Source organism: Elephas maximus, chromosome 1 (assembly GCF_024166365.1).
Source record: "Elephas maximus indicus isolate mEleMax1 chromosome 1, mEleMax1 primary haplotype, whole genome shotgun sequence".
Taxonomy (NCBI): domain Eukaryota; kingdom Metazoa; phylum Chordata; class Mammalia; order Proboscidea; family Elephantidae; genus Elephas; species Elephas maximus.
In genome coordinates, this window is record NC_064819.1 from 157,434,718 (window position 1) to 157,458,109 (window position 23,392).

Below are 23,392 nucleotides of genomic sequence, written 5' to 3' on the forward strand. Positions count from 1 at the left end.
ACCCTAAGGTTTTTCCAAAACTGTTAAATTGTTCATGTTGCTGTTGTTAGTTGCCATGGGATTCCAACTCATGGTGACCCCATTTGTGCAGAGTAAAACTGTTCCATAAGTTTTCGAGTATGCTGCTTTTCAGAAGCAGATGGCCAGGTCTGTCTTCCAAGGTACCCCTGAATGGGTTTGAACTCCCAGTCTTTCAGCTAGTAGTCAAACACTTAATAACGTGCACCACACAAGGTTGGTCTCTCTCTCTATATATATGTAAAAAAGTTCTTCAGCTAACTCCGCCAAGCCAATAATACCCACTGCTGTCAAGTTGATTTCGACTCATTTGTACCCTGTAAGACTGAGTAGAATTGCCCTGTAGGGTTTCTGTAAATCTTTATGGAAGCAGACTGCTACATCTTTCTCCTATGGAGCAGCTGATAGGTTTGAACCGTTGACATTTTGGTTAGCAGCTTAACACTAAACACTCTGCAACCAGGGCTTCTCAATAAGAGGAATACTTATTATTACCATTGAATTGACTCAATAGCAACTGGTGCTGACATTATTACTATTACTGCTAGTAATACACCTACTCCTCACTTATCACTATCTCGTTATCCAACATTTCACATTTATGATGACAGCAAAAAATCTACTATCTGGCTGCTTTGCACATTGAGAACGTACATCTGGCAGTAACGAACACCAAGGTGAGAGGCAAAAGTAACACTGGCCATGATGGTTAAGGTTCTGTGTCAATTTAGGTGGGCTGCCATGTTTCCCGGTGGTTTGGCACATGGGAAATGATGTACTTTGGCAGGTATGAAATGATGTAATTTGGCCATTATATAATGATGTAGTTATCCTCCATTTTGTGGCCTGATGTGGTCATGCTCCATTTTTACATAATGTTGATTTTCACATAATGACCTGGTCTTTGGAACCTAACGGTTTCAATAAGTAAGAAGTGAGTGTAGTAAATTATTATTCTTACTGATAGTTTCAATATCCGAAAACTTGAATCAGGTCTTTCTGTGAGGTGAATTCTAGCTAATGATACCCAAATATCCTTTTTTTTAAAAAAAGTTTTTCCTCTCTCCATATGGGATAGAAATAAATATACTCATATACTCTGATAGTTCACTATTTACTAAAATTTATCCATTATCTAAGGACATAAAAGGGTCAGTACTTGGATTTTAGCCATACTATCTTTTATGGAGTGAGGGGTGTAAAGAAATGGTGGACATAATTAGTATAACACAAAAATTAAATTTCATAAGAATTTTAAATGAGGGGAAAATGAGAATGGCTGTGCTAAACAATAACAATGACACTGAGACTTTCCTCATTGCTAAATATTGCTAAATTATCTGAGACCATTGTCATTATCACAGTAGTCACATAAATAAATCATTAAGGGCTCAAACAGACATACTAAAAGAAATATTTTTCATAAATGAGTTGAGCTGTACAGTTCTGCAGTACTAAAACCTGCTACATCTAATATTATGATATCAAAAATTCAGTAAATATGCTACAAATGGAATATTTTCATTTGTGTAACAGAGATAATATACAGAAATCATAATGGCAGTAATGATCCAGAGAGTCAGGGAGATAGTTTTTAAAAATAGCTACAATTAACTACGAATTTTGAAGTAGCTCCAAATAGTTGGCATAATGACCAACTTTAGTCTAGAGTACAGTAGGATGACGCGAGACAGAGCATATCATTGTACATTTTGGCTGCTCTTAGCACTTACTTTCTCATAATACTTGATTTCATATTCGGTGATGACTCCATTGGGATGCTCTGGTTCCTGCCAGGAAAGCTCCACACTCCGTTGCAGCACTCTCTCCTTCATTACTCCGCTCACTTGCGAGGGAGCTGTTTGGACAAGATGTGTCAATAAACAATGAGAAAATTCACTGGATGTCTCAAATCAAATGTCACAACTGATCAGTCCCATGCTGTGCCAGTTTCATTAAGGTAAAAGAAAGCACCTTTTCATAGCTCACAATTCAGAAGCTAATGAATATTCAAACAGGAACTTATTACTGTTCATAAACCTTAATAGAAATTTAAATTAAAGTGCAAACAGCAGAAGATAGCATTGTTCAAGTTAGTGAAAAATGGAAACGATGGGGGTAAGAATGACAATTAAACAAGTGAATGCTAATTAAGGCTATAAAATATGATTTCAGATTAATCTCCAGCATTAAACTAAGTCCAAATATTTATTTCATATGCGATGGTAATACTTTTTTTTTTAAAGAAAAAAATAACGTAATAAAAAGTGTATGAAATGCCTACCTTAAGCTTTGAGTAAAGGGATGAGATCCACTTTTTTATGTTTTTATTTCGTGTGTGTGTGTGTGTCGCCAAAGAGTTTAAATTAACCTTGGAAACATTTTTACAAGTGGTCAGGATACAAAAATGTTAATCTGTTGCTATTTCAGTATGTACATAGACACACATACATACATATGCAGATTCTTGGACAAGCAATTTATATCTACATAACCTAGGCTTCAGACTTTGATAGAAACAATTCAAAGCTCCACTCCTTTCTCTTCCTACGTAGACAATATGCTTAGAGTTCTTTCACTCTAATTAGTGGCACATATTCTTTTTGGTAGCTAAGACTGAGGAATGTAGCAAACTAATTTGCTCTAATTTGCTTGGTGATGATTAACTAGTTGTCTTCTCTGTCTAAATGAGTAGCTGCTCTGGCTTGGCTGAATTTCAGTGGGGTCATTATGTTTCATGTATCATGCTCTACCTCATTCTGTAAAATATTTTCAGGCTGTTAATTTAATTTTCAGATGTCTGAAATTGTTAATAATCCTGCTGACAGAAAAGCAATTATATGGGGCCAAAGCTGTCTAAGCAAACCTCCAATGTTTATCCCTTTGGCTTTATTTTAATATTTTCTTGTATCTATGTCTATAAAGCACATTTTTTACTTATTTCTGGCTTGGTGATTTTGAGGGCAGAACATGTAAGACGCATGACTCCTATTTCCTCTCAGATTACTAACAAAAGCATAGCTAGGCCAGATTAAGTGGGACAACTTTCCCTTGAAAGAGATGTTAGATGAAATACTCAACAGACTTTACAGACTAAAGGCAGTTCTGATAAGTTTCCAATAAAGCATATTTCTAATAAAGAACCATATTTTTGCCATGACTTTTGAAATTTGAACATACTCAGAGAAGAGGAACTTGGCTCTAAAATCATGTGTCTCTCCATCCAAAACACGCCTAGCCTGTCTCAGCAGACTGCAATGTTTGAGAGGCTTTCTTCCCTAGGCCATAGCTTTGGGAAACAGAAGCCCCAACTAATTGTGAAGTCAGAGTCTACTTAACAAATAATCTCTAATTGTTGATTTTTTTTTTAATAAAATCATTCAGAAAAAATCCATATTTTAACATTATTTTATTAAAAAAAAAAAAGAGTGCAGTGCAAGTGAGAATACTGCATTGGTCAACATGTTAAATTACCAATAGGGCTGCTGGTCTCTGATTACAGTTATTTATTTGTGTCATTTGGAAATAAGTTAGCAGGAAATATGTTAGAGCATAAATCCTCAGATCTCTTCAAATAACACACATAGTTTAGTATGATTTTCAGTGTAAGTCAAATGGTAATACACTTTACGCGATTTGTGTTCCTAAGTAGATAAGACAGTGAAGGAGGGAGGATACACTGAAAGCTGCACGTGAGGGAGCAGACTTGGGGTATAAATGTACCTCACTTAGTCTGATATATAGCAGCGAGATTTGACTATAAAATTAGACTTGATTTCTGTAAGTTACACACCAAAATTGCATTCATTATTTGGTAATCACACTTCGTATTTCATCCTGGAGAAGAACTTTTACAATAAAATTGTTGTAAGTGGGGACTGAGGGGGAAAAAAACCTAAAATACATTTGAAACATATAGTATTTTGATTTCTATATCATGACATTAATGGCACAATATGCTACAATGTGTTTTTGTACAAGGAGCCATATCTGTGACTACATTCCCCATTTCCTGAATAAATAACTATGTATTTCTCTTTTCTTTATCCCTTGCTGATACTGTATCAAGTCACACATTTTAAGTGGGTCAGAGAAGGAAGTACTTGAGAATGGACAAATTGCATGCTCAGAAAAATCTTTCCATGTCTTATGTCCTTCAATTACATTTTTTACATAGGAATGCTGATTACATTTTCCCCTGAGTTTCAAAATTTTGCAGGATATATAATTCATAAAATACACAGCTTATAAACAAAAGCATGTCTAAGCTAGTCATACTCTAACATTGTCATTATTTTTAGATCAAGCTAAAGGTAAAAGTAAAATTAAAGCAGCATAAGGTATCCTAATCTAAAATACAATGATTTCTAAAATTAATATACCATATTAGATCTACTAAATTAATCCTATTATAACAATTTCACTACGAATGCACTCATTCTTACACCAAAATATTCAATCGGCACAACTGAAGTTCATTTCTGAAATGAAATTTATACAACTAAATTATATACATATTTAAGAACCAACTGATTATGACATTTAAATTATAATTTTAATAATTATCAAAATGAAATAACATTGGAATTGATAAGAAGCTAAAAAATAATAATAAATAATAATAAGTTCCCTGAATTGCAAAACAGGAAAACAACACATATAGAGGAGCTTTATAACATGAATTTTTAATAGAGTTTTTAACAAATGATTAACAGATTCATTTCTCATCTAAATTTCTAGAAATATTCAAATATAAAAATTAATTCCAACTGAAGAAATAGATGAAACTTTCTTTGTCCCTAAAGATGTTATAGACATTTTGGGAATATAAGACATAAAAAGTAAATAGAATATTAAACAGAAGATACCATAAAGCACATTATTACTCGTAACTGGAACCTGCACAAATGACAGTGATAGATGTTCTCAGGAAATTCAAAACATGTTTGCTGTGGTTCAAGAGTGGTAAATACGAGGAGCATGAAAACAAAATTGGTAAAATTGATGAAACAGGAAAGCAAGAGTTTTAACAACAGACTAAATGTAAATTTGTGGGCTAGGTTTGTGAGTATGAAGCTTTGAATTTAAAAATAACCAGAGACAGGAATGGTGGGTTTATGTGCAGACCTGAACCAATCAGAATTTTACTAATTTTGAGCTTCAAACATTCATGCATGAGCTTTGATCTTAATTTCTAATTAAAACCCATGAACAAATAACATATTTAAATTACAGGATGGAATATATTCATAAGTGCTCCATATTTTTTTCCCCAGAAAAGGTTAGGCTTACCTATATATATGGGAAAATTTCCTACTATGTTAAGTGGCAAAAAGCTTAATTTTATAACATTTAGTAGGCAGAATGCCTCCAAAAGATATCCACATCCTCTTCCGTGAGACGTGAATATATAACATTAATGGCAAATGGGACTTTGAATATGCAATTAAGGTTACAAACCTTCAAATAGGGAGATTATCCTGAATTATCTCAGTGGGCTTAATCTAATCACATGAGCCCTTAAAAGCAGAGAAATTTCTCCTGCCAGGGTCAAAGAATGTGGTAGAGAAGAAGTCAGAGAGATTTGATCTATGAGGGGGACTTGACTGGCCATTGCTGAAGACAGTCACATGGAAAACATGACAAGAAATGTGAGCAGCCTTTAGCATCAAAGCCTGGCCCCCTTGGCTAACGGTGGTGGGGAAACAGACTTCAGTTCTACAAATGCAAAAGAACTGAGTTCTTCAAAGTGGATCTTCCCCAGAGCCTCCAAATATGACTCCAGCCACACTGAAAACTTGATTTCAGTCTCGTGAGGCCATCAGCAGAGGCTCCAGCTGAGCCTGCTGTGCCCATATTTTTGACCCAAAGAATTGTGAGATAATACATGGGTGTTGTTTTCTGTTGTTAAGTTTGTGGTAACGTGCTACAGCAGCAATAGAAAACTGATACATACAGTAAAGAAAAAAATAGACATACTAGAATTTTTAGGGAGTTCAAGAAAAAAGGGTAATGATGTAATAGTTTAATAATGTTATATATCAAACTTTGTGTTGAAATAGCATAAAGAAATTTCGATCCTGAGTAAGACCACAAACAGTGTTTTATAGGAAAGAAATCTGTAGCATGCATTTGAAAAGAACTTTTTTTTTTTTAATAGTAGAACTGTAATGAAGGTCATGCATTTGATTTACAAATTAAATATATATATATATATTTACCAGTCATCACTTTACCTACGTGAAAGTACTCTTATCAAATTTGAACAAAAAATGATAAAGTGGAAAATAATATATGTATTTCTAAAGAATACAAAGAGGTAAGATGGGTCAATGAGCATGAAATGACCTTTTACATGGATCTCTATTGACATTTGTTAGATTTACATTAGTTAAAGATAAAAAGTAAAAATAAAAACATCTTTAGAAGAGTGTCAAATACAAATCTGACAATAGAAATATTCTTTCACTGAACACTTTTGTTGCTACACATTATCAGTAAAAAATTCATTTTTAGCAATCCTTTGAAATAACAAATGTATGTATTAATAGAAGCTTAGTATTTTATAATATACAACATTTACTTTCTTACACTTCCCCACAGGTGTTTCATTTTTGGGCTGTAGGACAAACATAAAAAGTGAATATCAATGTATTTCAGTAACAAAACACTAGGCCATAAGATTACATGGTCCAATGGAATATCATGAAGCACATTAATTACTTTTCTAGGGTACACAGGAATATGTATCAAAATTGTGACACGTGATTTCACTAAACTTTAATTTCCTGGATGCGAAAAAAATGGTCAGTTAAAATATTCTGAACAATAAGTATGAAGTTTTAGCTAAAGAAAAGCACAGGGACTAAGGAAAATTGAGTCTGCAGCAGCTAAGAGCAATCCATTTGCAATAGGTATCTGTCAAAAAAAATTTTTTTTTTAATTTTCATTGGAGAGAAGCATGATCTGTGGTGAAAACTAGCAAATAAAATTGCATTCTATAAAAAGTAGTTGAAAAAAATTTGTGGGAGGTGAATTGATCTTTATTTTTCCAAAATAAAATTATTTCCATTGCTAGCTATTTCACGTCAATTAGTATGATGTTTCATTCAAAATGCAAAACTATCCAAGGTAATAAGATATATCACAAAATGGACTGTTAAATACATGTAAAGAACAGTTAATAAAAGACAGCTTGAATAAAAGCTGAAAATGAAATCTGAATAATAGTGTGAAAAAAAGAATACGATAATGAACTAAAAAGGCAGGAAAATAAAAATATCTTGGATAGGAGACCAGTCAAGTGTACATGTGAGTAAATTTGGGTAAATATGCATGTAGATGTGAGATATATATGTGTGTGTGTGTGTATACAAATCAAAAATTGCTACTTCATTATTTAACTACGAATAGCTGTGTTTTTTTAAAAACATTGGTCACATCTCTGTAAAAATGGTATGACAATATATCTTGCTGAGAATTAAGTTTTCTTTGTTATCGTCAAAGGATTAGTAAGCAATTATTTGGATATTTGTTATAGGAGTTAGCACCTCCTGGAAAAATCTCTAGGTAAAATTCTTTAAGGGTCAAAGAGGTGAAGGCTGGGGAGAAAGCTCCTGTTGGTCACTGGTGTTAAACACAAATTGAGACTACACTTCTAAACTAGCTAAAGTGTCAAGTTATAATGGATTAATTTGTCACTCATATGCATTTATATTTCCAGCCTTCCTCTAAATTTTTTTTTAATCATAATTGTTGTTCTTATTAGGCGCCTTCGAGTTGGTTGCGAGCCCTTATGTACAACAGAACTAAACACTGCCCAGTCCTGTGCCATCCTCACAGTCCTTTTTATGCTTGAGCCCATTGTTGTAGTCACAGTCAGTCTATTTCGCTGACTCTTCCTCTATTTTGCTGATCCTCTACTTTACCAAGCATGATGTCTTTCTCCAGGACTGGTCCCTCCTGATAACATGTTCAAAGATGAAGACTCGCCATCCTCTCCTCTAAAGAGCATTCTGGTTGCGCTTCTAGGACAGATTTGTTCGTTCTTCTGGCAATCCAATGTATATTTAATATTCTTCTCCAACACAATAATTCAAAGGCATCAATTCTTCTTCAGTCTTCCTTATTCATTGTCCAGCTTTCGCATGCATATGAAGTGATTGAAAATACCATGGCTTAAGTCAGGCACAACTTAGCCCTCAAGGTGACATCTTTACTTTTTAACATTTAAAGAGGTCTTTTGCAGCAGGTTTGCCCAATGCAATACCTCTTTTGATTTCTTGGTTGCTGCCTCCATGGGTATTGATTGTGGGTCCAAGTAAAATGAAATCTTTGACAACTTCAATCTTTTTCCGGTTATCATGATGTCACTTATTGGTCCAGTTCTAAGGATTTTTGTTTTCTTTATGTTGAGGTGTAATACATACTGAAGGCTGTAGTCTTTGATCTTCATTGGTAAGTGCTTCAAGTCGTCTTCACTTTCAGCAAGTGAGGTTGTGTCATCAGCATAACACAGGTTGTTGATGATTCTTCCTCCAATCCTGGTGCCCCATCCTTCTTCATATAGTCCATCTTCTTGGATTATTTGCTCAGCATCCAGATTGAATAAGTCTGGTGAAAGGCTACAACACTGATGCATACTCTTCCTGATTTTATAGTAGGTTATAAATTAGGTAGTTTCCCAGAACCACCTGTCCCAACCCTAGTGCTATTCACAAAGTATAAATAACTAAATAATGACACCGAAAAGTTAAGGAGCCTAAGAAATTAAGCAACACATTAGCTATCTTTTCAATCAACAGGTAGTATTTTTTTTTTTTTTACTATATACAGGGCATTGCGGCATTAGTACAGTTTGCAAAACTTTTTATGCATAAATCATCTCTTTTCTTTACTACTGATGTTGTTCTTTCTATTTTATTGGTGAAGAAGCTAAGGCTTATAGAAATTAAGTAGCACCTTGTCAAAAAGGGGCAGAATTTAGACTTGATTCATGTTTTTAAGTTCTAATTCCCAGTTTTTAAAACTACACAACTCTACTGCTAGGTGTTGGCACTTCTTTTGAGAGCAGGTATTAGAAGGAAGAAAGTGGAAAAATTACTCATTCATTTAATATTTATTCAGAATCCATGATGTGCCAGGCAATATGTTAGGTTTTGGGGTGACAATGATGGGGAGAAAATAATGGAAACACCCTTAGGGATCTGCTCAAAACTCCCAAAGCCTGCAGATACCAGAAGAGTTCAAGATGAACAAGGATTTTTAAAATTTTAAACAATTTGTGTTTAGGACCAATGGCCAACAGCAACTTTCTCCCCAGTCCTCATCTCTTTGACTCTTAAAGAACTTCACCTAGAGATTTGTCCAGGAGGTGCACTCTCCTATATGAATTAATTAAACATCTAAATAATTGGTTACTAATCATCTGATGTAGTAACCAATAATTAACCAGACGATTAGTGTTAAAAATAACAGATGTCATTTTGAGGACCAAGGTGTGCTTGACCCAAGCCATGGTATTTTGAATCACACCATATGCGTGTGAAAGCTGGATGACAAATAAGGAAGATAGAAGAAAAATTGATGCATTCGAATTATGGTGTTGACGAAGAATATTGAATATACCATGGACCGCCAGAAGAATGAACAAATGTGTCTTGAAAGAAGTACAACCAGAATGCTTCTTAGAAGAAAGGACAGCGAGACTTTGTCTCACATACTTTGGACATGTTATTAGGAGGGGTGTTTCCCTGGAGTGGGACATCATGCTTGGTAAAGTAGAGGGTCAATCAGAAAGAGGTTGACCCCCAAAAAGATGAACTGACACCGTGGCTACAACATGGGCTCAAACGCAGGAATGATTGTGAGGATGGCACAGGATTGGGCAGTGTTTTGTTCAGTAATGCTAGGGTCACTATGAGGTGGAACCAACTCAATAGCACCTAACGACAACATCTGATGATAAAATTTTTTAATAGCAAATGCTCATATATGATTCACAATTCAAAAGGTACAAAAGAGTACATAGTGAAAAGTGAAATTTCTTCTCAACCTTGTCCCCATTTCACAAAGTTACTGTTCTCTAAAGCAACACATTTTAACAGTTTCTTTGGTATCCTTCCAGAAATAGTCTAGTTATGTAAAAGTGTATGCATTTTTTTTTACACAAATGGTATTATTCTAATTTACTTTTTACTCATTTATACATTTATTATTTGTATGATTTAATACATATGGATCTGCATCACTTTTCTATCAGCTGTGTTGTATTCAATTATATAGATGGACCATAATTTATTTAACCGAATCCTTTTATAACAAGCATGGTCCTTTCCCATCTCTTTCTCTTACAAAGATGCAATGAAACTGCTGGCAAACTATTATCTATTATGAATCCCATAAGGAGTATAAAAGAAGCCTGGCTGGCACAAGCAGTTTACAACTGGTTGCTAACCTAAAGGTTGACAGTTTGAGCCCATTCAGTGGCTCTGTGAATACAGGCCTGCTAAACAGCTCCTGTAAAGACTAAAGCTAAGAAATCCTTATGGAGCCATTCTATTCTGCCACCATGGGTTGAAATTGACTTGGTGGCAACTGATTTGGTTTTTGGTTTAAAGAATAGAATACTTCAGAGTGGTCTAGTGTCCGTAGGTGAAAAGAGGTGGGTAAGGTTATGTTTTTTTTTTTTTTTTTAAGGTTATGTAGACTGAACAGGCAAAATGTGGCCACTGATAAACTCATTTAGAGTCATTGCTTTACAAAAGGAATAAAGGTTAAATAAATAGCTCTTATTTAAAGTATTCTAGAGCAGTGCGGAATCGACTCGATGGCACTGGGTTTTTTTTTTAGAGCAGTGCTAGTCTTTGGTCTACATGAAGGAACTTGTACCAGGATGTGTATCAATGATATTAGTAATAATTTCTTCCTGTTGCTCAGCTGACTTTTTTTCTGTAGCAAAATTTTCTCCATGAAAGAAGCATTTCTTTTTCTTAGCAGCTTCCTTCATGATATTTGTTCTGCTGCAAGCTACTTATCTTGTCATATACTGGCATTTTGAGTAGAAGTGTCCTTTTAAAGCACACCAGCATTAGTCTTACGAACTGTTGACTGTTACATTAAAAAGTCCAGGGGTAAGATTGCTATTACAGCTTTTCTATTGATTTGCGATGGCAGTTACGTGAATCCATAAATTCAACATATAATTTTCCATGGCTAATTATAGTATAAACAAAGCAATATATGGACTACAAAGATGATGAGGTCTCAGTTCCTGCCTGCCTTCAAGGAGGTTTTAATCTAGAAAAAAAGTTAGGATGTGAATGTGCACAAAAAAATTTGCATGCTAAACTAAATATTATAGCAGAGATGTGATATATACCATGCGCCAGCAAATTTTTGGAATATAGAAAAGAGCAAAATACACAAAATTTCTCCCGTTATCAAAACTTCATTTATAATTCAGTGTTTGAGTGGCATCACCATATATTTTAACTAATTATCAGGATTTCTGGCATCATGTCTCTTATCTGTAAGAGGCAGGTTCATATCAGTTAAATAATATCAGAGCCAGGTTCAAGACTGGGTCCATGATTTTCTCCCCGGTGTCCTCTACCAATTAAGTCAAACTTATGGAATCATTCTTCTTCTGCTTCAGCTAGTATGGAATTCTTCCATTTTAAGATTCTATTTCTCTTGTTGAAGGTACTGCACAATGTAGCACTTAACTATTTGGTAGCTGTCTCTTCCACTATTCAGATGCTTGAAAGCAGAAAATGTAGAGAAGCAGTATAGTGTAGGAGTGAAGAGCATGGACTCAAGGGCTGGTTGATTTGTGTCTGAATCTGAGCTCCACTGTTCATTAGCTATATGAACTTGAATAACGAACAGAACTTCCCCGTGCCTCAATTTCCTTAGCTTCAAAATGGGGATAGTGAGTACATACTTCATAAGTATGTAGTTGTTAATAAATAAATAGTTATGGTAATTAAATGCATAAATACACATTAAATACTTAAAACTATCTCTGGCACATAGTAAAAATTCAAAAATATAATACATATTACTATCCTGTACTCACTTTGTTATTAAAATTACTGATGCCTGGGACCCATTCCAGTATACCCTGTGTCTCAGTATTTTTCAAATGTTCCACAGATGAAGCTGATGTACAACTGAGTTTGGCAAGAATATAGTCATTTCAAGGTGGGATTCTAGCACTGTCCATTATAAATGCTGGCAGTTAGATTTTTAAATATCATATTGACAATTTTTATTCAGTAGCCTTTTTAGTAAATGACAAATTTCTATAATTTATACTCTCTGCTGTATATATATATATATTTTTATGTATCAGCTAGACAAAAAAGTAAAACAACGTCAAATCATTTAGACAGGGCACAACATTGTAAAAGAATGAAATAACTACCCAAATGAGAAAAGAACCAATAACACACATCCTTTACAAAATGTTGTAATACAAATTGAATAGGGAGATAAATACAGACAAAACGGCCTCTTCTGTTTTGGGTAGGGAGGAAATTAATATTTTGAATGATTTTTTTAAAAACCATTTTCATACTTGCAAAACGGTATATCAGGTAATCTGGCTCCATCTCTAATTTTCTATGAATTCGTAGCCAAAGGCTACCTTATTTATAAAGTCATCTTTCTGACTATTACCTTACATTAATGATGGAATATTTGTAGCAATGATTTATCAGGAAATATAAAGCACCTTTTTTTATGGCCCATAACCAGGGCCCTTCTTAATAATGAAAATTAGCCCCTAAATAAAAATGTATATATACATATACATGTGCTGGTGAATCACCAAAACCTCCCTTACAGGTTATCAGAATAAAACTTTCAGTTGTGCACCTTTTCTTACACTTAGGAACATGTTCTGTTATAAATAAAGACAGAATCATGCTATGATTCAATCATAAGAATATTGTTAATGCTAGATGACAATTTTTTAAATGTTAATTTGGTCCAAATACTTGTTATGAATATTTTTAATTATAATTTTCATTACAATGTGGATATTATTTCTATTAAATTATACAGATTGTCTAAATTGTTCTGTATTTGATGTACTGTAACTATATTTTCTTATACCATGTCCATGAATGTAATCCCTCAACAATTTTAATTTATATATTATGTACTCACTATTTTAAACATACACTGAACATGCATATAGCTCTTTAAATATATAATATATATTAATATTTACATAAATTTACTTGTACCATTATGTAACTAAGTAAGCTTCTTAGTTCCTCCTTCTAAATATTTACACAATGATTATAATATTGTTCTGTATATTACGGCATTCTAAAGTCCCACAGGTTTGGTGTACTTTCAGGAGCAGTAATACACGTATTTAAACAATGTGTAGGTTGTTTATTAAGAGTAACATTGTCAATGGGAAAAATATTAAAGAAAAAGATTTTTATATTCTATTTTTTTTGTTGTTTCTTCTATTATGGTATAAATTGTTTTTTACTGTAATTTTTCTACACTTACAAATTCATATGTATCTGAACTACTTTATTGAATATTCTCTTACAGCACTGTTTTTTGCCAGATATTGTTCCTCACTGGTGGCTTTGTTTTTTTCTAAAATTATCACCCTGGCACTCTCTAGAACTAACTTGATTTTTAACTTCTCATCCTATTATGAATTGGATTAGTCAAGAAGAAAAAACAAGCAAGAAGAGAAGGAGGAGGAAGAAAAAGGGGAGGAGGAGAAGGGATTTGTAGGCTAGGAGAAGGAGAAAAGAGTGAGGAGGAAAAAAATAAAAGGAAATAAAATTGCCAAAGATCACTGAAATCACCTCATTTAAAATGCACAATTCAGAAAGTTATCTCAATTGCTCCAGGTACTCTGGTACTTAGTTACTCTACAAACTAAGCAATTAGTTTAATATAGTCTGCAGATACACGACTAGCATCGTGGGTTATACTTTAAAGTTGTTGCTTCATGATACATAATTTATAGCTGCAGTGGTTAAGAGCTATGTTTCCTAACCAAAAGACTGGTGATTCAAATCCACCAGCTGCTCTTTGGAAACCCTATGGGGCAGCTCTACTCTGTCCTATAGGGTCACTGTGAGTTGGAATCAACTTGACAGAGATGGGTGTTTATCTGTTTACTTACAGCTAGGAAGTCAAGTATAAATGAAAATGTATACATGCTAACTGTATTCATGCTTTCATGCAAAAATGTAAGAGTTGAAGGGTTATAACAGAGAGAGTATGGCCTGCAAACCATTGAACATTTCTTAACCGGCCCCTTCCAGGAAAAGTTTGCCTAGCCCTGAGTTATTTTGTTTGGATGCAAGTAAAAAAACCCAACTAAACAGTGGTTTAAGGCATGTGTGCATGCATGTGTGTGTGTGTGTGTGTGTGGTGTTATCCCTCATGCAAAGAAAAAAAAAAATTCCACAAATAGGCAGTTGTTATATTTCAGTGTTTGAAAAATGTAAAGGTGACTCCTGAGGCCTTTCCTCATGGTTGCAATATGGCTGCTAGGCATGGAGAAGGAAAAGCCAGGGTGGAATGTGGAATGCTCAGCATCTAACTTAGGAACACATACTTCTGAAACCTGTGGCAATCTTTTGCTTTCATGTCATCACCTAGGCTGGGGAATGTATTTTTTAAATTTAGGCTTGACATTATGCTCCCCTAAAAATAGGACAGTAAATAAGAAGGAAAAGTTTGATTTTGGGGAGGCAGCTACCAATATTTGCTATACTCATTTTCCCAATAGCAGGGGAGAGGGAGATCATTACCTTGATAATCTTCCCTCTGGTTAATTTCTCATCTGAGTAGAGATCAAAAGGGACTAAAGCAGGTGACTGAGATTCTCTAAGTGAATCTAACAGATTAGATAAAAAGTAAGGTCACGCAAATGCTGATTTCAAGAGATATTTGTGAAACAAATAAACACTCATCTGTCAGGATTAAGACCTAGGTAAAGAAAAAAAAAATTCCTTGTTTGACCCTTTTTGGCTTTTCCTTAAAGGAACAAATAATTGTAGAAAGCCTGAGCAAGGCAGAGCTTAGTTCTGAAGTGGTCACGTCAGGTTATCTGGACAGATTTTCAGTGAGAGGAGCCATTTATTGGAATGTATGAATAAAATGTTAACTAACATGAATATAATACTTGTTTAAAGAACACTTATAAATGACATTATTTCATTTATCCATTTTATACTTGAGAAATCCCTATGTGAGATGAAAGAGTCTCATATTTACCCAGAGTACTAGCAAGAAACACTCTACCTATTTTAGGCAGCTACATATATGCTAAATAAATGCACAAATTTATGACACTACAAATTATCTTTTCTGTCTTTTATATAATCAATTTCTTCCTCTCTGTTGGATTCTTCCTAAGAGATTTTACATAAACTTAATTGTCTCCCATGAAAATGAAATTATTTCTCATACTTGCATCCCTTTCCAGTTGTTGGAGAAACTCTATTCTTTCCTTTACAAATATGACCAAATAAATTAGTCTAGATTTTTTTGTCTACTTTCTTAACTCCCATTCACACTTCAACCTTCCCCAGCTTGGCTTTGGCCCACATGTTCCATCAAGTGAGTTTTGATAAGGTGACCAATGAGCTGCATCTCACAACACTAAAGTGCTATTCTCAGTCCTCATTCTTGGCTTTTCAGTAGCTTCAAGAGTGTTAATCTCTCTCTCATTCTCCCCTTAGCTTCCATAACACAATTCTCTTCTAATTTTTTCTACTTGTCTGGCTGATTATTTGTTTCCTTTGCAAGCCCTTTCTCATCCAAAAGTCAAATTTCCTCAAGGCTACATGAAACAATAATCATCTTCATTAGTCCTTAGGAAAATGCAAACTAAAACCACTATAAGATACGTTTTGGCAAGAATAAAAAGAATGACTATAATTAAATGACTATAATTAAAAAGACAGACAATGATAAGTGTTGACAAGAAGGTGGGGAAGCTAAAACTCTCATATATCATTGGTGTAAATATAAAATAGTGCAGCCATTTTGGAAAATCAGTTTGGAATTTTTTTTTTTAAGTTAACCATAAAATTACAATATGACCCAGCAATTCCACTCTTAGCTGTTTACCCAAGAGAAAAGAAAATCTATGTTCACAGAAAGACTTATACTTGAAGTATAAGTATACAGGCAAAAAGTGGAGACAGCCTAAATGTTCATTAGCAGGTGATGAGATAAACAAAATGGAACATAAAGAATGGAAAAGTATTCAGCAAAATAAACAAATGTAAAAATAGATAAATAAACACACCCATAGGCTACATAACAGGAATGAATCTCAAAAATATTATGCTAAGTCAAAGAAGCCAGCTGCATGAACCCATATTATATAATTCTATATATATAAAATATCTAGAAAAGGCAATTCTATGGATACAAAAGGTAGATTAGTGATTACCTAGGTCTTGGGGTGGGAAAGGGAGGCTAAAAGAGCACTACAATCTTACTGGGGTAATGGAAATGTTATAACACTGCATTGCGGCATTGGATGCACAACTCTTTAAGTTTACTAAAAAACCATCAAAATATAGACTTAAAATGGGTGAATTTTATGGTGGGCAAATTATACCTAATTAAAGCTGTTAAACCTATTTCAATGGCTTTCCATGACTTTTAGAATAAGGACCAAAATCCTTAATATGACTTACAGGATCCTAAACCCTCTAGCTCCCACTTCTCTTTCCAGCTTTACCATATACAAACCTCCCCTCACTCTGGTGTCTCAGCTGTGTTAAGCTCCTTTCACACAGAGTTGAGACTTCATTCTACCTGTTCTCTCCAAGTGTCTTTGCTGACTTCTCTGACTGGGTGCAATATGCACTCTTATGCCACTGGGAAACCTCACTTTACAACACTTTAGAACTTCAAATTTATATATGAGCTGTATGATTATTTGATAAACGTTCATAAGGGTGAGGGCCATGTCTGATTTTGCAGGCCAATATATTCCCACTATTCATCACAGCATCTGGGCTGTCCACCACCATCACCACCTGTTGCCGTCGAGTTGACTCTGACTCATGGTGATCCCACATGTGTCAGCACAGAACTACACTGCATAGGGTTATCAGTGGCTGATGTCTTGGAAGTAGATCATCCCAGCTATAGGCTCACGTTAAGTTCTGGTTTAATAAATGGAAAACAACTCTCAGTTATCTAAACTTTTCCTTTTGGATAGAAAGCATTTTTTTTTTTTTTTAATTTCTAGGGTAGTTCTTAGAGAGCATTTTATTTTTTTTAAGTTCTAGGCTAATTGTTCTCTCAAATTAAAAAGGGCTAAATATCTTAAAACTCACATAGTTGTACATATGCTTTAAGAGAAGGCTATTTTTTATGATTACTTTATATTATATTGCAATTCTCTAAAGGGGCAACATCATAAAATACTCAATGATAAATAAAAGAAACAAATGGATGATACCATCTACGGTTAGGATGATAACTTGAAAGGCAGTAATTACTTTTGGTAATTTTCGACCTATCACTAACATAAATTTTAACGCCAATGAATTCAAGCTATTATTCAAATAGCTTGATAGATTTTAAAGGTAAGTAAAGTAATATTGTTACGGTATTATCAGGCTTTCTTTTATTTTAAACAAATATTCCAAAAGCAAGCAATTTTTCTCTCACTGCATCTTGTTCTGCCTGCCTGCTCAGAAAATTAGAGATCAAGGTAGGAAATACACAATCAGTTATGTATAATACACTTGTTACTAAAACAAAGCCACCAAAATGTTAGTTTTGATTCTCTGAATTTTCATTTAAATAGTCATTTTGATGGAAGATTTTATTTTATACATACTCCTTGGCCTTAAAACTGCTTTGTATGGAAAAACAAAATGTTTACAAATTGAAAAAGAACTGAGTATTTTCATTTAAATAAATGTACATTTTATACTTATCTTCTTTAAATACATTTTAAGTAATTCATCAAGTAATAAAATAGTCTTCATTAACACTACCTTAATTAAGGGCTTCCTTTCAAACATAAGCCATGTATAATAATATTTATATAAAAACTTCTCCATATTTATAGTCAAAAGCAATTAATGGCCCACATTTTGGTAATTCTGTGGCTACTGAATTCCCTAATATGGTAACTGCAGAAAAGTATTGTGAAATACTTGTGAAATAAATGACTTTCACATTCTCAAAGATATTTCTCATTTATATGATAGTCCTAGAAGTTGTATTGTCTCATACCCTCTAAAAATGAATTCCATGTTCATTAACAGCTTAGGATTAACACTTCAGATCTCTATTCGAACAATAGCCAATACATAAAAAATAGCACTAGGAGTTTCCTTAACCCTGTGTGTCAGTTTGCTAGGTCTAATCTTGAGGGATAGTAGCCCTGGTGACGCAGTGGTTAAAATGCTTGGCTGCTAACCAAAAGGTAAACCCACCAGACACTCCACAGGAGACAGATGTAGCAGTCTGCTTCTGCAAAGATTACGGCCTCAGAAACCCTATGGGGCAGTTCTACTCTGTCCTATAGGGTCGCTAAGAGTCAGAACTGACTTAACAGCAGTGGATAATCTTGAGGGAGCAGTCCCTGAATAGTATAAATGGTTAAGTACCTTTGGTTGGCCAAAAGGTTGGCAGTTTCGAAGCCACCCAGAGGTACTTCAGAAGACAGGCCTGGTGATCTGTTTCTGAAAGATGACAGCATTGAAAACCCTGTGGAGCAGTTTTACTTTGTACATAGTGTCATCAAGTGTCAAAACTCACTCTACAGCAACTAACAACAACAATAAATTCAGTTTTTGATTGATTATTCTCTTATATGAATGTAATAGTAATCTCTTTTGCCCTAAATCAGTAGGCTATTCACAACTTGCCACCAAGTCTCAGCAGCAACTTTCATTTCTTGAGATAAGAAATGATGCAGGGTTATGAGTCCTTTCCCTTATACATTCAAGTAACAGGCTCACTTCACAGCCATAGCAAGGCTCTTCAGGCTGCCCAGCGTCTTAGCATTTTAAGATTAGTGACCAGCAGAAAGTTGTACCAGTGATTCATTAAAGGCAATTCTATCTCATAGTAGATCTGATCTACTGATCAGATCTGATTCTTCATTTGATTATCATCAAAACAACAAGAGCAACAGAAAACAACAAACGCAATTTCAGACAATATATACAATGTTGAAAAATACCACAATAGTCTATGTTGCAATTATTACCCTGCTGATGTTTTTTTGATGTTCACTTTGTCTTTGCAATTCACTGACTGACATCTGCTTAACTGCTCTTTCAAGTGAGTATATTTCCTATTTCACCCGGTATTAAAGTTTGACTAATGCTACCCTTCTCTGCAAAATGCCATTATATTTCTAAATGCATACCTTACTTCTGTTCTAAATCCTTGATAGCAAACAAAAGCAATTGTGTAGCATATTTGTTTAGAAATTGCTATACATTAATGAAAAATGGAAGAAATATTCTGTACGGTTTGTACTTATTTGGAATTTATTTTGTGTGGAAGTTTCCTTACACGTATTTTAAAATAAGAATTTTTCAATGTAACAGAGTTCCAGTATTTTAGTTTTATTTTTCTTTTAGTCAAAGATAAGGAAGAATTAGCATTAAGCATCTAACCAGAGAGCAACCTGAAATATTTGACAAAAGTTACAGAATAGATTAATATTCTATCTCTAAAAAGCAGACAAAGAATACCTTTCTGATGCAGGATTACCGGGTTATATGCTCAAGAAACAGGAGTCATTTGTTAGCTACTGCCCTGTGTTAAAATTGGGGGAAAAATGTGAATTATTCCTTAGATAAGATGTAAAAGGACACTTGGCCACTGAGAAAATACACACACACACACACACACACACACACACACACGTGGGTATAGCTTCATTAAGTCCCAGGGTTAGAAAGCATTTCAAATCAGAAGAGGTTAAATTTCTTTTCCCATATTTTGAATTAAAATAACAATGACATATGATTTGGTATTGATTTGTATGTATACAGAGGTAATTTCAGTAGAGAAAAATAAAATATATTGCTAGAGAGCACCCTCATTCACTAACTTTAAAAGTCATTCAGAAAAAAAGGTTCAATCTTAGCTCTGCCACTTATTTGTTATACCATCTTGCTCAAATTGCTAAACCTCCCTGAGCCACATAATCTTTATCTGTAAAATGGGAACAGTAAGGGTCACTGAAAGGATTGGAAAAAAATATAATGAATGTAAATCACTTAGAACAATGCTTAATGATTAGCAATATTTCAATGTTAACAAAGAAATTAAAAACAAAATTGCAAAATGAACTTTGCAAAAAGCACATCAAGAAATGACTATATTCAGTTCATTTACAGTTTTCTTCCAGTACAAAGTGGCATTTAATTTTTAAATTTTTGTTATTGTGGTAAAACATTTGCCATTTTATCCATTTTTAAGTGTACAATTTAGTGACATTAATTACATTCACCATGTTGTACAACCATCACCACTCTCCATTTTCAAAAGTTTTTCAACCGCCTAAACAGAAACTATTATGATGACATATGCAAAGACCTGGAGATAGAAAACCAAATGACAAGAACACACTCGGCATTTCTCAAGCTGAAAGAACTAAAGAAAAAATTCAAGCCTCAAGTTGCAGTAGTACTGAAGGATTCTACAGGGAAAATATTAAACAATGGAGGAATTATCAAAAGAAGATGGAAGGAATACACAAAGTCACTATACCAAAAAGAACTGATCAATGTTCAACCATTTCAGGAGGTAACATATGATCAGCAACTGATGACAGTGAAGGAAGAAGTCCAAGCTGCACTGAAGGCATTGGCAAAAAAACAAGGCTCCAAGAATTGACGGAATACCAATTGAGATGTTTCAACAATCGGATGCAGCTCTGGAAGTGCTCACTCATCTATGCCAAGAAATTTGGAAGACAGCTACCTGGCCAACTGACTGGAAGAGTGCAATATTTATGCCTATTCCCAAGAAAGGTAATCCAAATAAATGTGGAAATTATCAAACGATATCAATAATATCACATGCAAACAAAATTTTGCTGAAGATCATTCAAAATCAGCTGCAGTGGTATACTGACAGGGTACTGCCAGAGGGATCCTGGATGAAAGCAAATACCAAAGAGATGTTTACCTGTGTTTTATTGACTATGCTAAGATATTCAACTGTGCAGATCATAGCAAATTATGGATAACATTGTGGAGAATAAGAATTCCAGAACACTTAATTGTGCTCATGAGGCATCTGTACATGGATCAAGAGGCAGTTATTAAAACAGAACAAGTGGACACTGCATGGCTTAAGGTCAGGAAAGCTGTGCACAAAGGTTGTATCCTTTCATCATAACTATTCAATCTGTATGCTGAGCAAGTAATCTGAGAAGCTGGGCTATATGAAGAAGAATGGGGCATCAGGATTGGAGGAAGACTCATTATCAACCTGCCTTATGCAGGTAACACAACCACCCTTGCTAAAAGTGAAGGGGGCTTGAAGATGAAGATCAAAGACCACAGCCTTCAGTATGGATTACAACTCAACATAAAGAAAACAAAAATCCTCACAACTGGACCAATAAGGAACATGATGATGAAAGGAGAAAAGATTGAGGTTATTAAGAATTTCGTTTTACATGCACAATCAACACCCACGGAAGCAGCAGTCAAGAAATCAAATGGCGCGTTGCATTGGGCAAATCTGCTACAAAAGACCTCTCAAAAGTGCTGAAAAGCAAAGATGTCACCTTGAAGACTAAGGTGCGCCTGACCCAAACCATGGTGTTTTCGATTGCCTCATATGTATTGGAAAGTCAGACGAATAAGGAAGACAGAAGAAGAATTGACGCCTTTGAATTTTAGTGCTGGTGAAGAATACTGAATATACCATGGACTGCCAAAAGGACAAACAAATTTGTCTTGAAAAAAGTACAATCAGAATGCTCCTTAGAAGCAAGGATGGCGAGACTATGTCTCACATACTTTGGACATGTTATCAGGAGGGGTCAGTCCCTGGAGAAGGACATCATGCTTGGTAAAGTCGAGGGTCAGCAAAAAAGAGGAAGGCCCTCAATGAGATGGATTGACACAGTGGCTACAACGATGGGCATAAGCATAGCAACAATTGTGAGGATGGTGCAGGACTGGGCAGTGTTTTGTTCCATTGTGCATAGGGTCGTTATGAGTAAGAATCAACTCGAAGGCATCTAACAACAATAAAACAGAAACTCAATTGGTATCTCTTAAGTAATAACTTCCCATATCCCCCTGACACCAAACCCTAGTAACCACTAATAAATTTTTGTCTGTACACATTTATCTATTCTAAGTAGTTCATATAAGTGAGGTCATATAGTATTTGTCCTTTTGTGTCCTGGCAATTTAAAATTTAACATATATATTTTAAATACAATATATATGAAACCCTGAATAGTTTCATTTAGAGCCACAGAGAATGCTATACTGAGGCATCTGGTGAGGTACAGAGATGTACTGTCTTATTCAATTAAATCCTATGTAATTTTTTATTTTGTGTGTTTAGATACCATGACTTATAAATGCTCTACAAAATTTAAAATCATTCATATAAATTCTAATGTAGTGATAATATCTATTACATAAACTACTTAATGGTAAATTCTAGGAATTAATTAGATAATAATTCCAAAATTAGAATGAGTTTATTTGATAAGACGATTTATTATTTTTACAATTTATTCATAATTTCACAAGTGATATGAAAGTATGACCTTAACACATCTTTATAACATCTACTATAACCTTTCTAAAACATATATTTATATGTTTTATCCCAATGCTTTTAAATGTTTTTAATAACTCCTAATTAAGATCATAGTCTTGAGTACCTTAATCCATGACTCTGTACATATTATTTCATCTCACTGTGCCTCAGTTTTCTTTTCTCTCAAATAAAGATAGCAATATCATATTTTAATAGGTTGTTGAAAGCATTAAATGAGAGAAGACGGGAATAAATACTATCCCAATATTGGAGCCCTCGTGGTACAAATGGTTAAGCATTCAGCTGCTACCCTAAAGGTCATTGGTTTGAATCCACGAGAGGCTCTGTGGGAGAAAAGCCCTGGTGATCTGCTCCTGTAAAGACTACAGCCTAGGAAAACGTACAGGGCAGTTCTACTCTGTCCTATAGAGTTGCGATGAGTCAGAATCAACTTGACAACTCATAACAGCATCCTAATATTGGCATAATGTTCAAGGTCTGTCATGGATTGACCTCTTTTTACTTCTCCATTACCAATTACCTGTTATATTTTTCCTTGTATCTATATGCGAAGGCTGCAAAACAATTTCAAATT

General features: G+C 34.4%; 1 protein-coding gene across 5 annotated transcripts in view; it reads right to left on the minus strand.

Annotated features, from left to right (window-relative positions):
• EPHA7 (EPH receptor A7) overlaps nt 1-23,392 on the minus strand; it is a 204,434-nt gene that overhangs the window by 32,733 nt on the left and 148,309 nt on the right. For all 5 annotated transcript variants that reach the window (XM_049897478.1, XM_049897473.1, XM_049897467.1 and 2 more), the window contains exon 6: nt 1,752-1,876. In XM_049897478.1, coding sequence (XP_049753435.1) covers nt 1,752-1,876 — 125 coding nt within the window. The remainder of the gene's footprint in view (nt 1-1,751; nt 1,877-23,392) is intronic.